The following is a 17573-nucleotide window of genomic DNA, read 5'->3' as shown; positions in this document are numbered from 1 at the left end:
AAATTTTAAAATTTACAGCGGATTCCATTGAGTGTGTAGTGAAAGGTAATATCTTTGGTTAGCTTGCTTGTTAGCTGAACCGTGAAGTCATGATTAGGTCAGGTATACTACCCTCCTTTCGAAGTAGAATAGTCCAACAGACAGATCAATTGTTTTTTTGTCGGACTAGTCTATTCTTAAAGTAGGGTAGTTTACCTAACCTAACAATGACTTCACGGTCCAGCTAACAAGCAAGCTAACCAAAGATATTACCTTTGGCTACACACTCAATGGAATCTGCTGTAAACTGATCTATATTTAAAACTTAGAGGTATCATGGAATTTTAGATAATGAACTGGTCTACAAAATAACAGGTAATGCTAGGCATGGTTAACCGCAAGGTGGTCAGTACAAGGTTTATCTAAACAAAAACACAACATTCTAGACTAAACCACATTCGGCAATCCTCGGTAGAATCCGCTACTCTCCTTCTCGCCGAGTTGAGACGAATGGACTAAACCAGTTTAAAGGTAGCCTTTGCATGTTAAGCCCATATTTGGAAGAATAACTGTTACATTTCGCAATGATATTCCTTGCTCTTTAACAAGAAAACATGATTTCTGCGTCAATAAACTAAACACTAATTTCAATCATTTTCACTCAATTTGAGGTAATTATCACCATTGCAACTCTTTATATATATATATATCACACATCATGCTACATGTTTTTATGAAGTACATTGTAAGAGGCAAATACAAAGTTATTAGATCATTTTATCATTGGTAGCTGTTAAATAAGGTAAGACATTTTGAAATATGTAATTTTCCTGTTTTATTTTGATTTCTTATTTTTATATTTCTACGTTCCTTAATTTCTATTTTCGATTTCAACAACGTTTCACTCAGTTTTCTGTGTTTTCTGTGAATATAGTAGAAATATTTCTCAATTGAATGGAAAAGAAAGACAAATAATGAGCAAAATAACAATAGAGAATAATGGGGTACAAATTATAAGAAATAACTGTAGTGGAAATTTTAAAATAAATACCGTAATACATGTAAAACACTATAATAAATTACAAAAATAAGCAATTTACAGAATAAAGCCTGAATGAAATCATACAATTATTTAAAAAAAAAAAATAATAATAACAGTAAAATAATTTTCATGAATGTTACAGAAAAAATCGTTATCATTTTAAGATAGAGAAAAATATTAAATAATGTCATTGTTTTTTTCAATGTTTTTTTTTATTATTTTCCCAACACCGCGATCAGATTGTCATCATCGTTGTTTTTTTTTTTTATTATTAAAATATTGTTTAATAAATTAATGTGGAGATTGTCTGCCCTACTACATAACAAGCCAACAGTATGGCAAGCCGTTTTACTATTTATTCGGGTTTTAAGATATCTCATATACTATATAAGATATCTTATATAATATATAAGATATCTCCTTTAATATATAAGATATCTAATATATTATATGAGATATCTTATATATTAAATGAGATATCTTATGTATTATATGATATCTCATAATTTATAAGATATCTTATACAGTTTATAAGACACTCCTAAAGTGTATAAGATATCTTCTAAAGTTTATAAGATATCTTAAAAATATTTTTTTATATACCATATCTTATAAATATCTTTTATATACGATATCTTATGTACTTTATAAGATATCTCACATAGTAACATATAATTTATCAGATATCTTATAAAGAAAATTATATGAGATATTTTATAAACTATATAAGATATCTGATAAACTATATAAGATATCTTATTAACTATATAAGATATCTCATGAACTAGATAAGCTATCTAATAAAGTTTATGTGATATCTTAAGTTTAACTTAGAACAAATAGTAAAACGGCTTGCCATATAAAAGGTACAAATAATGAGTAAACAATAATAAGGACTTCACAAAAATAAATAATAAAGACTAATGTTATTAATTCGTATATTTTAACTAATTTGATTCGTTCAGGGATAGTCACATGTTAAACTATATTTTCGAATATAGAGAGAAAACGGCGGATAGCAAAAAGCATATTGCACAGCAAAAAGCATATTGCACGGTTATTTTTTGAATATCTAAAAACCGATATACTTTGTGACGTCATGTAATGAATTTCATTTAAGAATTGAATGCTTCTTTTTGTAACTTCATTGGGGTGTAAAAGCGTTGACCGAAGTACATGCGCTTCATACTAAAAATGTTCGCACGGTGAACGCTTTTACAACCCTATGAAGTTACAAAAAGAAGCATTCAATACTTATAATTACATTTTTTAGCAATGATCATGATTTCAAACACGAATTTTATTATTGTTTTATTTAATTCACAAGTGCACTTTATTGTGGGACCACGTGTTATCATGAATGAAAAGTTTCATTGGGTCGAATGCAATTGCTTACGGAATAACACGTGATATGCAGTTAGCCAATCAGAATAAAGTATCATAATGAAACATACATCTAATGTCATTATAATATTGTGTAAAGTTTTATAAAAAAAATATCTATGATCGATTATTTCGAGAGAAAAAATTGTTCATAAGATGTAAAAAAAAAACAACAACAACAAAAAAAGTAAATGAAATAGCAATTAAACATGTTATTATTGTAAAATTGCAGTTCTTCAAAACAATACATAATTTAGATGAGCAGAATGGCGGCACTAAATAACAAAATCATCCCTATTGAAATATCCATGCGGAGCCTGAAATCAGAGGCGGCTGGACCTCGAGGAAGAAGATATTCCATCAGCACTAGATCAAGTTCTACGTTCTCTCAAAATGATCTGAATGAGGCCATTATGAATATGCTTCATTCAGCACCAAACCAAAGATGCAGAAGAATATGTGTTGGTAAGTCCTCAGTATGTACATGTCACAACACGTGACTATTTTGATAGGTTAACGTGAGAGGGGGCGGGACAATGTCTTCAATTTAAAAAAAACTGGGAAGTGTACACCAGTTACATAGCAGCAACATTACAAACATTCCAATACTTCAGAAAAAATACTTTGATGTCAATATGCGATTTACAAATTAAATGATATGTTATTTTTGAAGTCTGATCGAGTCGTCAGGAGAAAGAGATATGGAGCACCAAAGGTAAAATAAGCCAACAATCTCACAATCTCACATCTCACGTGAAACCCGAATATCCAATCTCACATCTCACGTGAAAACCGAATATCATATTATACTGGAGTGTCTTGAATTCCGTCTTAAGTACCATCATGATCTTTGCTTTTGTTCATATGGGATATGGGCTCATATCACTTTTCAACATAACCAATTAAATTGCATGATGAGCAGCTGGCCTTGGCGAATATCATATTTCTGGCTTGATAATTATTGTATCATCCCCAGTCACCAAAAGACATCAATTGTATCCTTAATTGTGATATACTTTGTTTATATTTTGTGTTTTAGCTATCTATAATACCGTTATTTTCAGTTAAGTACTATTCAATAAAAATATGAATTGAATTGAACTTCATCAAATAAAGGCAACAGTAGTATACCGCTGTTAGAAATTCATAAATCGATAGAGAAAAAACAAATCCGCGTTACAAACTTAAACTGAGGGAAACGTACGGAAGCCGGTTAGTGTCAGGGTAGAGTTTTATTTTTAAGTCGTTATAACGACTTAGCTAACTTGTTTAAACAACTAAGCTAAGTTGTTATAACGACTTAGCATATTTATCTTGTTATAACAACTTGGCTAACTTGTTTTAACGACTTAGCTTACTTGTTTAAACAACTTAGCTAACTCGTTTAAACAACTTAGCTAACTTGTTAAAACGGCTTAGCTAACTTGTATAAACAACTTAGCTAACTTGTTATAACGACTTAGCTAATTTAACTCGTTATAACAACTTAGCTTACTCGTTATAACGACTTAGCTAAGTCGTTTTAACAACTTAGATATCTCGTTTAAACGACTTAGCTAACTCGTTTATACAACTTAGCTAAATTGTTTAAACAACTTAACTTACTCGTTTAAACAAGTTGGCTAAGTTGTTATAACAAGATAAATATGCTAAGTCGTTATAACAACTTAGCTTAGTCGTTATAACAACTTAGCTAAGTTGTTTAAACGAGTTAGCTAAGTCGTTAAAACAAGTTAGCTAAGTTGTTATAACAAGATAAATATGCTAAGTCGTTATTACAACTTAGCTAAGTCGTTATAACAAGTTAGCTAAGTTGTTTAAACGAGTAAGCTAAGTTGTTTAAACAAGTTAGCTAAGTTGTTTAAACGAGTTAGCTAAGTCGTTTAAACGAGATAGGTAAGTCGTTATAACGAGTAAGCTAAGTTGTTATAACGAGTTAAATTAGCTAAGTCGTTATAACAAGTTAGCTAAGTTGTTTAAACAAGTTAGCTAAGTCGTTTTAACAAGTTAGCTAAGTTGTTTAAACAAGTTAGCTAAGTCGTTTTAACAAGTTAGCTAAGTTGTTTAAACGAGTTAGCTAAGTTGTTTAAACAAGTAAGCGAAGTCGTTAAAACAAGTTAGTTAAGTTGTTTTAACAAGATAAATATGCTAAATCGTTATAACAACTTAGCTAAGTCGTTTAAACAAGTTAGCTAAGTCGTTGTAACGACTTAAAAATAAAACTCTACCTGACACTAACCAGCTTCCGTAGAAACGCATCAAATATAAGAGAACTACCGTACGACACAACAGAAACACAACGTTAAAATGTAACACACACAGAAACGAACCATAATATAACAATGGCCATTTCCCTGGCTTGGTACAGGGTATTTTAAAATAAAAATGTTGGATTGAACCTGGTTTTGTGGCTACCAAACAACCCACTTTCATGGCAATGTTAATTATAACATTAAAATGACAATATTACATGACAGGACTACAATACAAAAAAATTGTAAGGGTTCCACGGAACCCAGTGTCTCACCTACTTTTGCTGAAAATCGCAGGCTCAACAAAAATGAGGAAAAAAATCAATAAAAATATTCCTCTTGATACTATCTTTTGATTGTAAGAAGCTTTTGTCCATGTTTGGTAAAAATCCAGGTTAGTTTTTGAATCTAATAACTGTTTAAAAACTTTAACTTGCAGACTGTTTGTAATGTTAACTGGAAGAAAAGTCCATTTATAAGTAAAATACAGATACACAGGTTCAAAATATTAACAAAATTTCCTTCTAAATACTAGCTTTTGATCATAAACAAGCTTCTGTCTAAGTTTGGTACAAATTAAAAATAGTATAAGAAAGTTATTATTTTTTTTTTTTAAATTATTGAGTGAATGTGCTGTATCCTAGCAGAAAATCTAAGTCCATTTAAAAGTAAAATACGGAAAAAATTGATGTAGTTTTTTACAAAATGTACTTCTGTGTACTATCTTTTGATCATAAACAAGCTTCTGTCCAAGTTTGGTAAGAACCCAGTATAGTTTAAGAAAATTTTAAAAACTTTAACCACTGAGTAAATGTAATGTTTCACCGCAGAAAAATTTTGTCCATTTATAAATAAAATACGGAAAAAATGGAATTTTATTTTTACAAAATTACTTCTGGATACTATCTTTTGATCATAAACAAGCTTCTGTCCATGTTTGGTAGTAATCCAGTATAGTTTAAGAAAGTTATTAAAATTTCAAAAACTTTAACCACAGAGTATATAAATTTGTGGACGCCGACGACGACGGAATGTAGGATCGCTTAGTCTCGTTTTTTCGACAAAAGTCGAAGGCTCGAATATAAATGAGACAAAATATAGGACAGAGAAACAAATGAATAATAGCCAACAAATGTACCAGTTAATTTATCACCCCCAGAGACTAACCAGCGACGCTTCTACGCCGAATATTTGAAATCCAAGGATGTTTATAAGAATTAACGATATCAGTTAAAGAGCTATATGACCAAAACAAATCTACGAAATAGCAAAATCCCTTTAAGGTCATCTTTGCATGAGGCAGTTTAAACCTCAATATCTTTATAAATTACAAGTGTAGACACAGATCAGTGTGGACACATTTGAGTGTGGACACATATCAGTGTGGACACATTTGAGTGTGGACACATATCAGTGTGGATAATGCATTAGGATATTTGACAGGGTGCTCTTACAAAAAATTCTGTTTTTCTCATAAGGTTCAATGTGAAACTGTATTGCACAGTAACAGTCAATATATACCAAACACTGAACAATTTGTAATCTTGTTTATTTGTAATTTAGTTTCAATTCATAAACGGAGACTGATAAAAAAAAAAAAAGTGTTTTACATTTATATAAATCATGCACGCACCAAAGTGATGACATTCTGAGTTGTTTACAGATTTTTTGGGGGGTCAAATATAGTACTACATTCTTGTATGCGCGTTTTGTTAAAGAAAGGTTAAAGATATCTAATTATAAGTCAAACTAACCATGCCATGACAAAAAAAAAAACGAAAATTTGGGGTAATCTAAAATACTTCGGAAGTGTCTATAAATCCTGCTACGCACGCGGATTCTACTGATCAAGAAAAGTGGAGAATTGATATCAAAAACGAAGAAAGTGAACCCCATGAAATTGTCGTGTCAAAAGTCGCGAAGCTCATTAGAGCTTGTCTTGCATCTTATATTTATGGTTTTATTTGTGTGGAAAATTTGGTGATAATGGCATAAATTGTTTCTATCTAATCAAAATCATTATGTATAGACTTCAAAGCCTGTTATATTGTATAGACCCTTATTGGTAATAACTTTTATTGAAGACTGTTTTTTTCCCTCTAAACATTTGTTGGGGCTATTTCTATTTTTTTATTCTGTGCTATGATTTCGTTTTTCATTAGATGTTTCGGGTAGTTGGTTGGAAATTAAAAACGATCGAGATAATAATTCAATATACAAAATAATAAAATGTAATCAATTAAATCAGTAGTGTCTTAAATCAAACAATTTTTAGAGTTCAATTTCTATACAAATTAGTAAAAGAAAGATCGAAACTATCTGGTCACATGTTTTGATGGTGTTCTATGCGTGATCGACCTCACTGTACGTTATACATTTAACATTGTTTTACTAAAATCGCTTTCTCAACGGGCAACTATGTATCATTTTTTTATTTACATATTTAGGTCTTTCCACTTTTCTGTTGAAAGACCTATTGTTTTTCTTCTGATTATTTTTTTTTTCTTCCGCCTAATTTTGTTCTTGCGATAAATATTTGTTTCGCAATATGTCGCTTAGATATTTGGTATATGATATCGAACAGTTTATGCGCTTTTGAAATTTACCCTGCGTAACCGAATACTTTTCTTTGTAGGAGTTATCTCCCCAAACACTGTTTTCCTTGTGTCCACGACTCCTTCGCAACCGAAAAAGATTACGACAAATTTATTTTACAAAATTGCTCGTTATATCCTTTGCATGATTTGTCCTATTTTGACTGAAGCGATATGAACACTCCATATGAGAGTTATTTCCCCTTATGCATTTGATATAAGTGATATGCATTTCTATCTTGTAAACCATAAGCGATAGAGACCTAGGATCTTTTGATTTGAGGTTCTTGGTCCAAAAAAATGAAAATTAGGTCAAGGTCAAAGGTCAAGGTCATATTCTTATTTTTGAATTTGGCTTATTTTCACTCATTTTCATTAACCTTATAAGATATCGACAAATTATTTTGACTAAATTGTTAGTTGCGACATGTCGTAACTTAATAATTTTAGTTGAAAGGGTGCGTAGACAATGAATGGGAGTTTTCGGCCCTATCATATCTAAAATTATGTTTAAAGTGATATAACTTATTTACCATACATATTAGAGACCTAGTGTCTTTTGATTTGAGATCCTCAGTTTGTGACCTTGAAATTTAGGTCAAGGTCATAAGTTAATTTGACGTTCTAGATTTTGACCTTTGCTTTAAATTCATATCTATATATCATAAAGCCATATAAACTGACATTTTAGACTGATTTTTAATATTTTAATATCAAAATAGATATTAACTGGTGGAAAGACCTTCAATTGTTCTATGAACAATTGGTTTTTAATTTGTTTGGTGTTTACAATTGTGTAAAGATTAACAAATCGCTTTCCGAAATATTCTACAAAAATTGAATACTTTGATGGATTTGTGCATTTCAGGTAACCCAATCACAGTTATTGGACAGAGAAAACAAATGGCAAAAATGCTGGCAGTTGTTTTACTTCCATTATTGATATTGACCATCATTACTGCAGTGGATTTTTCTAAATCCTTAACAAGTTACATCAATACCTATGCGATAGCCGAACAAATAGATTTTGGAGTAAAACTGGGTGGTTTTCTGCTGGCCCTGCAAAAAGAACGCGACATGAGCTCCCTTTATTTAAGTCAAATTGGCCTCGATTCAAAGAGAGAATTGTTGCTAGCTTATCCGGAAACAGATGGCGCTTTAGATAATTTATCTTCGTGGCCTGTTAGTCCGAGTAATAAACAGAAACAATACCAGTCACGTGAACATTTTGTCAATTTTCTAAATAGACATCGATACGAACTTGATTCTAATAATGCGACAGCAACTGCTGAAATAAATTTTTACTCGCAGACTATTGAAATATTTATCAAGTGGATGTATGACTCAGTCAGTGAGTTGGATACTGGAACTATATGGAAAACACTAGTGGGGTATCAGGAATTGATCATTGCGAGCGAGTATATTGGCCGAGAGAGAGGCTATGGCATATATTACTACGCGACAGGTGCATTCATGGACCGGAAGCACTATTTACTCTTTATGGAAAGTCAGGACAGCGCAAGAACACATTTTGCATCTGCTAGAATGTATTCTGTAACGGCTTCTGATATTTATCATACAACCCTTGACGCTCAAAATCAAACGTTGCGCGTCATTAACGATTTCCGAGAAGACATAAAAGCTAATAATTCATCAGTCTCGGAAGGATCGCTTGAAAAGGCAAAACGGTGGTATGCAAACATGAGTATCTACATGGATGTTATGAAATCTGCACAAAAGATGTTAACCGCTAAGATCAATGGACTTCTGAAAAACAACTCCAATGCTGATATGAAAGAAATGATAATTGCGGGTGTTATCTTTTCTGGAATTGTAATAATAAGTCCATTGATAATAATGTTTGTATACAAGTTGACATCAAATATCCAGAAGTACTCATCAAACATCGCTAAGAAGTACGTATAGTCAAAAATAAGGCAATTGTTGTTTTATTTCACATTCATTCATAATGGGCTCAATACCTGACTTTACAGTAGGGATCATTCTCATTGTTGAAGGCCATACACTGTCGTTAGGTTGCTGTATCATTGACTTTTACCCTAGATCGTGTAAATTGCATTCATTCAAACTCGTAACATCTACACTTGTTTTGTAAAATACATGTACATGTATGAAGAAATTGCATTTATATTGTTTATTTTTTGTGTTCAATGAACACACACTTGTATATTCATTACACACTTGTTACTTGTTATATAGTTTTTTTTTATCAAATCTACAGTTTCGACCGCTTTAGATGTTAATGAAATTTATTTTAATGTTGTGGTGAAACTGCACGATAATGATGCATGTATTTATAACAAGTTTAATCTAGTTAATTCTGTATTTCTGTTTATTGCATATTAAAGAACCAAAGCTGTGAATAGAGAAAAGAAACAGAGTGAAGCCGTTTTGTTTCAAATGTTACCGAGGACGGTGGCTGAGGACCTGAAACAGAAAGGAAGCTTCAATGCTGAACATTTCACAGAATGTACAATATTTCAAAGCGACATGGTCGGTTTCACCCAACTATCGTCAAACAGTTCACCCTTTCAAGTGACAGATATGTTGAACACGTTGTTTTCTTGTTTTGATGATAGGATTAGTATCTATGATACCTATAAAGTGGAAACAGTCGGAGATGGCTACATGGTGGTATCAGGTTTTTACTTTTATTCATATTAATTAATATTCATTACTAGTACTTACTAATTAATACTTACTTATTCGATAAGTGCTAATAGTTCAATGATAATTACATTTGTCAATGTATGGCGGCGGTTAACAGGGGCGGATCCAGCCATTTTAAAAAAGGGGGGTTCCCAACCAAGGATAAAAGGGGGGGTTCCAACTATATGTCCCCATTCAAATACATTGATCGGCTAAAAAAAAGGGGGTTCCAACCCCCGGACACCCCCTTGGATCCGCCAATGGTTAACGAGAGGTCTAAATTGTTCGTCTACAGTAATCACTAGATTTCCTGTAAACTCTGAAGTTCTGATTGACTACATTCTTAAATGACAATAATGCTATAATTATATTAAATTCTTCAAAATTCTGATTTGTCGAATTTACTCTCTTGGATTGTTTCATATTTTTTCTAAAGCCTTTTCTAGCTTACTGGTAGTATGCGGTGTAGGTTTTGTTCATCGTTGCGTGCCTTACGGTTATCTGTAATTTTACACAGTTTTGTAATTTGGATATTGGTCTCACTGGCAAAAGAACCTTATCATCTGTGTTTTGTATCATGTACTAGTATATGAGAATATTTATTATCAAAAACGCCAAACAAGCTCAGTTTAAACTACCAAAGATTAATTTTGCTGGACGTAGTTTCAGCTTTTTTGTTTAAAAATATTAGTCAAACCGTTTCCGTCAGCCTATTCAAAAACGGGCTCATAGTTTCTTTTTCAAGAATCAACGCTTATCCATTGTATCTATAATGCATAATTCACAGTCAGTGGTCATTTTAGTAAAAGATATATCATGCATTTTATATTTTAAGGTGTACCAAGACGGAACGGAGTGAGACATGCATCTGAAATAGCCACTTTGTCCCTAGATTTGTTATATCATGTAAACAAGTTAGAACTTCCACATTTATCTGGTGAAAGGTACAAGCTCAGAATAGGATGTCATTCAGGTAAATTTTATCAACTTTGAAACAACCTTAAGAAAAAAGTAAAATCACAAATTTAAATACTTGATTCAAATGGAAAGTCCCTTTAATTAAATTTAACCGAGCTAATCAAATGACACAAATCAAAAGCTAAAACAAATCAAACAAATGGATAACAACTGTCATATTCCTGACTTGGTACAGAGATTTTCTTACCTAGAAAATGGTGGATAAAGCCTGGTTTATGGCTAGCTAAACCTCTCAATTGTATGACAGTTGCATCAAATTCCATTATATTGACAACGATGTGTGAACAAAACAAACAGACATAATAGGTAAAAATTTCATAAAAGGGTCCACATCTTCTTTTTTTATATTTACAGCAGTCAACATTGTGCTATAATCGTAATCTAAAGGGTTTGTTGATGGTGGGATTAAAATAATTTGTCTAATTACATGAGAATTTTCCTTTTCCCTATGTTTGACAAATACAAATGCAGTTGATTGCTAGATATGCAGACTTGTTAGTTAGAACACATAATTCAACAGTTCTATCAAATAGATTTATTGAAGACCCATTGGTGGCCTTCGGCTGTTGTCTGCTCTTTAGTCGGGTTGTCAGTGTCTCTTTGACATATTCCCCATTTCCAATCTCAATTTTATTATTGATATTGTGTATGTAGGTCCAGTAGTAGCAGGTGTGGTTGGTTCAAAGAATCCTAGGTATTGTTTGTTTGGGTCTACAGTACGAATAGCAGCATTGATGGAATCATCGGGAGAAAGTAAGTGTTGTTAATGGTTTTTTTACATAAAATAAACACTCAGTCAACATTTCGTATTCGAAAATGGGACGAAATAGGTAAAATTGGGGACCACTAAATAATGTGATATAATGGACCATGAAATCAATTCCATACTCACACACAATGACACAACGGTGAAAAGAATGTTATAATGTTTGGCTCGATTCATACTCCCTCAGCCCCCTTCGAAAATATGATTAAAAAATGAAATCAAAACATAATTATTGCGACGTAATAATTAAGACGTAAAACCAAAGATTTCACATGTGCAGCTTAACATATATTTTCGAATTTCGCCATTTCATATTCTACTGTAAATACTAGGGATATGTGATTTCATTGAAATTTAGACAACTATATATCTACCAAATGATTTTAGTAGATTTAAGCAGTGATAGGTCGCTATACGGTCTTAATACATGTTTAACCAATTCAGTTTTATTGTATAGCAAACAAAATACAGATCAGTCACTCCTCTTACTCGCTATTGAGCGCCATTGGTGGATTTGAAATGGAAGAACGACAAACCATGACTGTTTTTGTAAGTTTTGCATTGTTTCTTTCGTTGTACCTTTCATGTTTGTTAAATAAATGTTCGATATTCTTGTTTTTGACTTTGTTGTCAAGACATTTGAAATACTCTATGTAGTGTCATTAGAATTTCGCTCGCTAGCTAATACCTACTTTTATTTTCATAATTTTATTACATATAGTTTACAAAGTTACTTTTGATAATCTTATAAAATCTTTGTTACTTTTTCATGGTCTTTAAAAGAAAAAGATGTCAATGTTACACAGTATTACGATATATATATATATATATATATATATATATATATATATATATATATATATATATATATATATATATATATATATATATGAGGCAACTTCATTATGAGACAAAAGCAACACAGAAAACCTAAGACCTGTATGGCCTTCAAAAGAATCAGTTTTTTCTCCTACACTTTTGAAACTCATCATATGGTTCTTCAATGTAAAATTACTGCCTTAGTGTTCGCGTAGAAGCGTGTTAGCATTCAGAGGTCGTGGGTTCTTGCTGTTTCGCCAATGAGCACGTTGCATTGAGAAGTAAGAACAAAGACTGGTCGGAGACATAATAATGTGTAAGGTGACTCATGTTTTCCTGCGGACTGTTGCTTTGTGAACTAGGACGTTAAAAATCCGGCTGAGTGTGTCTGTCTAGTACAATCAGTGTTAACTCTAATACTACATTAACATTTTCTCGTCCTGAATATACATATTAATTTGAGGCTAGACGTCAAGCAGCCATCCATCATCATCATCAATGTAAAATAAATTGACAATGTTAGTCTTGTTTATAATGTTCTATTATATTAAAAAAAAAAATCATAAATGATTGTTGTAGGCGAAGGATGAATTGAAGAAACACAACTGTCCGGAAACGACCTACTGGTTGATTCAGAAGGATTACCAAGTCTGGGAAGGTTATTCTACTACTTCAGATGCCTCATTTGGATCTTCACTTTGAAATGATGTTTCTTTCATTTTTGTGTGTGTAAGATATTTGTGTATCACTTTTATTGAATAAATATGATTTTTAAAGTTCAAACAAAAACAAACCAGAGTGCACACACCGAAACGTCTCGCCTTCTTTACTAACAATTGATATTAATATGTTGATAGTTCTAAATATAAATCTTTACTACAACGTATACTTCACATAAACTTAACATAATCAAAGAAAATGAGGTCAAGGACTCAAGGTCATATAAACCAAACAAGAAATACATGTACACCTTAAAATCATTCAATACACTGAATATAGTTGACCTATAGCTTACAGTTTCTAAGAAATATACTTTTATAGCTGACTATGCGGTATGGGCTTTGCTCATTGTTGAAGGCTGTACGGTGACCTATAGTTGTTAATGTCTGTGTCATTTTGGTCTTTTGTGAATAGTTGTCTCATTGGCAATCATACCACATCTTCTTTTTTATATTAACCAAGAAAACTAAACATTGACCAATTCAATGAACCATGCAAATGAGGTCAAAGTCAGATGAACCATGCCAGGCAGACATGAACAGATTACAATCTTTCAGTACAACAGATATAGTTGACCTATTGCTTATAGTTTTATGAAACACAGACCAAAACACAAAAACTTAACACTGAGCAATGAACCGTGAAAATGAGGTCAGGTCAAATAAAATCTGCAAGACTGACATGAATATCATGAAATATTTCCATACACCAAACATATTAGAAGAAAAGACCAAAACTCAAAAACTTAACATTGACCAATGAACCATGAAAATGAGGTCAAGGTCAAATGATACCAGACAGTTGGACATGTACACCTCACAATCATTCCATAGACCTATTGCATAAGATAATAGACAGAAACACAAAAAAATATAACCACTGAACCATGAAAATGAGGTCAAGGCCAGATGACACCTGCCAGTTGGACTTAATCATCCCATACACAAAATATAGTCAACCTATTGCATACAGTATAAGAAAAATAGACCAAAGCACAAAAACTGAACTATAACCACTGAACCATGAAAATTAGGTCAATATCAGATGACACCTTGCAGTTGGACATGTACACCTTACAGTCCTTCCATACACCAAATTTAATAGACCTATTACAATTTTGTTTTTGTACTTATAGTATTAGAGAAATGGACTTGACCAACAAAACTCAACCTTGTTCACTGATCCATGAAATGAGGTCCAGGTCAAGTGAAAACTGTCTGACGGCCTTGAGGACCTTGCAAGGTACACACATACCAAATATAATTATCCTATTACACATAAGAGAGAAATTAACATTTCAGTAAATCTTAATTTTTTTTCCAAATAGTCACAGAACCATGAAAATGAGGTCAAGGACAATGAACATATGACAGATTGAAACTTCGTAACATAAGGCATCTATATACAAAGTATGAAGCATCCAGGTCTTCCACCTTTCTAAAATATAAAGCTTTTAAGAAGTAAGCTAACATTGCTGCCGACTCCAAATCACTATCCCTATGTTGAGCGTTCTGTAACAAAAGCCACAAGCTGGATTAAAACTATAACCGAAGAACAAACTCAATTCTAAACTTCTATCCTTATGCCACCTGATCTATTTGATAATATATTCAAAGTAAAACTCTTACTTATTTTCTTTATTCAAATATAAATATAGCTTCTATTATAAATATCACAGTCTAGCAATACAGCACATGATTTTATCACAAATACACATTAAATAAATCTAAAGCTTGAGTATTTCAAACTTAATAATGTATTACTCTTTTCATAAGAAGAAATAAACAACTTGCAGAAAAAATACTTCAATTGTACAAAAAAAAGAAGAAATCATTTTCACATATATAAAAAAATCCCTATAATGTAAAATCACATTTACTACATGGCACCATGGTTTAACTCTATGATAATTTACTATTTAGCCCTGCTGAGTGTCAAAAATCTACGAAATAAATATCTAGTGAAAACAAGTTGTAATACTGCTATTCGTTTATCTGATTGAAATACAGATTTTGGGTCTGTCATTTGTTTGACAACAATCTGGTTCTACTTTGTGGTATAAAGACCTTTTGGGGTCCTCTGGGTTTTTCATAACGATATACACCTTCAAAAATTTGAAAGCTAAAATTTCATTGGCTGATGTAATAATTACCATAACAGAAGTAGAACACATTGTTGCAGGCAAAACTTGAGACACATGACCTGTATTGTAATTAGATAGGCAATTCTACATCTTAAATGACTAGACAAAAAGTGCAATAAACTCTTCATAAAAAACTCTCAACTATCACAGACACAACTTGTAGTATTATTTAAGTTTACGTGCAAACAATTATAACATACAAATAGGGAATTAAAATCTTAATTAACATTAAGTAACATTCATCCTTAAGCATGTTCGCTCCTCTTGTTTTTTCTATTTTTGCCAGATATTTGGAATCCTCTGGTTTTATCCATGTAGCGCCATTAAAAATTTGCCTGCTAAATCATACTTTCTTTTCATTATTTTATTACATAAAATTTTAAAAGCCATATTGGAAAATCTTATAAAATATTTGTTAATTTTCATTGTTTTTGAAAGCAAAAAGGTGCCAATGTTAAACAATGAAAAATCTATGGCTGATATCTAGAAAACAAGCACACACTGACACATCATTTTTTTCTGCTTTTTATGTTACCTTAAATACATAGCTATCAATCTTAATAAGTCTTTTAAAAAGCTTGGTATTTTGAAACCGTAGAAAACATTTTTAAAACAGCAATAGAGTGTATATATACTAAGTAAAAAAAGTTAAGCAACAAATATCTAATCTTATTTATAAAAAAATAACTGATTTTAAGTTTTTAACCATAAAAATAAGTATGTAAATCAAAAATTTATTAAACTCAGTTTAACTACATAAAAGTATGTAATTAAGCCATTCCTAATATAATATGCAGAAACAAGATTTTTCTCATTCTCAAAACATGCCACATTTTTAACGTTCTAATAGCACCAATAAATAACATAACTAATACATGAACTACAAATACAACTAAAAAGGTATTTTGTGAACAAACTGTGAATAATTTTCTCTCAAATATCACATTTATCAAACTAGTTATGACAATCCAATGTGTTTTGCATGTAATGAGTTATCTCCCATTTATCAGCATTAATTTACATGTTCCACCATGTATCTAAATTGGTCTTTAAAATTACGGTGAAGTTGCAAATGGCCTTACTGTAGATTAACTGTTATAAATATATGACATTACATGATCAAATCAAGAGAATTTGTACAAATTCTTCTTTTCTGCCTTTTCATCTCTAGCAAATCTGGTTAAATTATAAAAGCTTTATAAAAGCTTAATTCAAAATTCAATTTTGCATCTTTTAAAACCTTTAACTTAACGAATTTCTTTAGAAATTAGCTTTCCATTTTTCGAAAAAAATGTTAAAATTCTGATGAAATCATTTTAATGAGGTCCAATCAATATTCAATTGGCTATACTCTATATGGGTAACATTTTCAAAGCTTTTCTTCAACATGGGGATAAAATGATCAATAATTTTTATATAACCAACAATCTCTTTCCAACAGTTTATCAACAGAGCAAAATAATCCCTAAAAGCAGGGGCGGATCCAGCCATTTTAAAAAGGGGGGTTCCCAACCCAGGACAAAGGGGGGGGTTCCAACTATATGTCCCCATTCAAATGCATTGATCGTCCAAAAAAAAGGGGGGGGTTCCTACCCCCCGGAACCCTCCCCCTGGATCCGCCACTGTAAAAGGTATTAATTTGTTCCTTTCAATTATAAAAATACTAAAAACTACAGCATCAATAATTAGTTGGTTCTGTCTGCAAGACAATTTTATTTGATATTTGACATTCACCTCGAGGATTACATCCTAAGATTACAAACTGATATTCAATGCTAGACTCTAATCCAAATACACGATGGTCTTGTCGGCCATATAAAGGAATGGTTTTCCATGCTCTACTCTGGCCTAATGGTCTGTATAAGAGAAAATGAGATATTTGTTGGTCTACTGTGATGTCCTGCGGACTTGAGCTGTACACTTGTATTGAGGACGTAAACTGGCGACATAAGCTTTCAACTATCACAGGCACTGCAAAACAAATACAGCAAAATATAAATACATTTTAAGGTGGGGATCTACAATTTTAAAAAGGGGTACCCCAAGTAAAACAAAGTTAGGAGTGGGACCTGTGAAAAGTCTATGCATGAACCTTAGATGTAGCTCATTTAATGGGTCTCAATCAATGCAATTCAAATAAAGGAAAATATTCAAATATTTGGCTGAACAGCAATAGTTCACTTATGCTCTTAGTACCTTAAGGTATGAATTAATATGTAGTGTCTTT

General features: G+C 31.8%; 2 protein-coding genes across 9 annotated transcripts in view; one reads left to right on the top strand and one right to left on the bottom strand.

Moving 5' to 3' along the window:
• The first annotated feature begins 699 nt into the window (after window positions 1-699).
• Window positions 700-13352, top strand: LOC143056978 (uncharacterized). Its single transcript, XM_076230195.1, has 8 exons — window positions 700-781; window positions 2637-2869; window positions 8119-9166; window positions 9620-9912; window positions 10756-10893; window positions 11553-11651; window positions 12122-12213; window positions 13063-13352. Exons 2-8 carry the CDS (start codon window positions 2662-2664, stop codon window positions 13183-13185), a joined length of 2001 nt encoding a protein of 666 aa, XP_076086310.1. The 5' UTR covers window positions 700-781; window positions 2637-2661; the 3' UTR covers window positions 13186-13352.
• A 1473-nt stretch (window positions 13353-14825) lies between these two features.
• Window positions 14826-17573, bottom strand: part of LOC143056976 (E3 ubiquitin-protein ligase Midline-1-like) — a 31324-nt gene continuing 28576 nt past the window's right edge. For all 8 annotated transcript variants that reach the window (XM_076230187.1, XM_076230188.1, XM_076230192.1 and 5 more), the window contains one exon: window positions 14826-17317. In XM_076230187.1, the coding sequence (XP_076086302.1) occupies window positions 17025-17317 (293 nt within the window). In that variant the 3' untranslated portion in view covers window positions 14826-17024. The remainder of the gene's footprint in view (window positions 17318-17573) is intronic.

This window comes from Mytilus galloprovincialis, chromosome 13, assembly GCF_965363235.1.
Source record: "Mytilus galloprovincialis chromosome 13, xbMytGall1.hap1.1, whole genome shotgun sequence".
In the NCBI taxonomy this organism is placed as follows: domain Eukaryota; kingdom Metazoa; phylum Mollusca; class Bivalvia; order Mytilida; family Mytilidae; genus Mytilus; species Mytilus galloprovincialis.
This window is presented reverse-complemented; position numbering and strand designations above follow the sequence as displayed.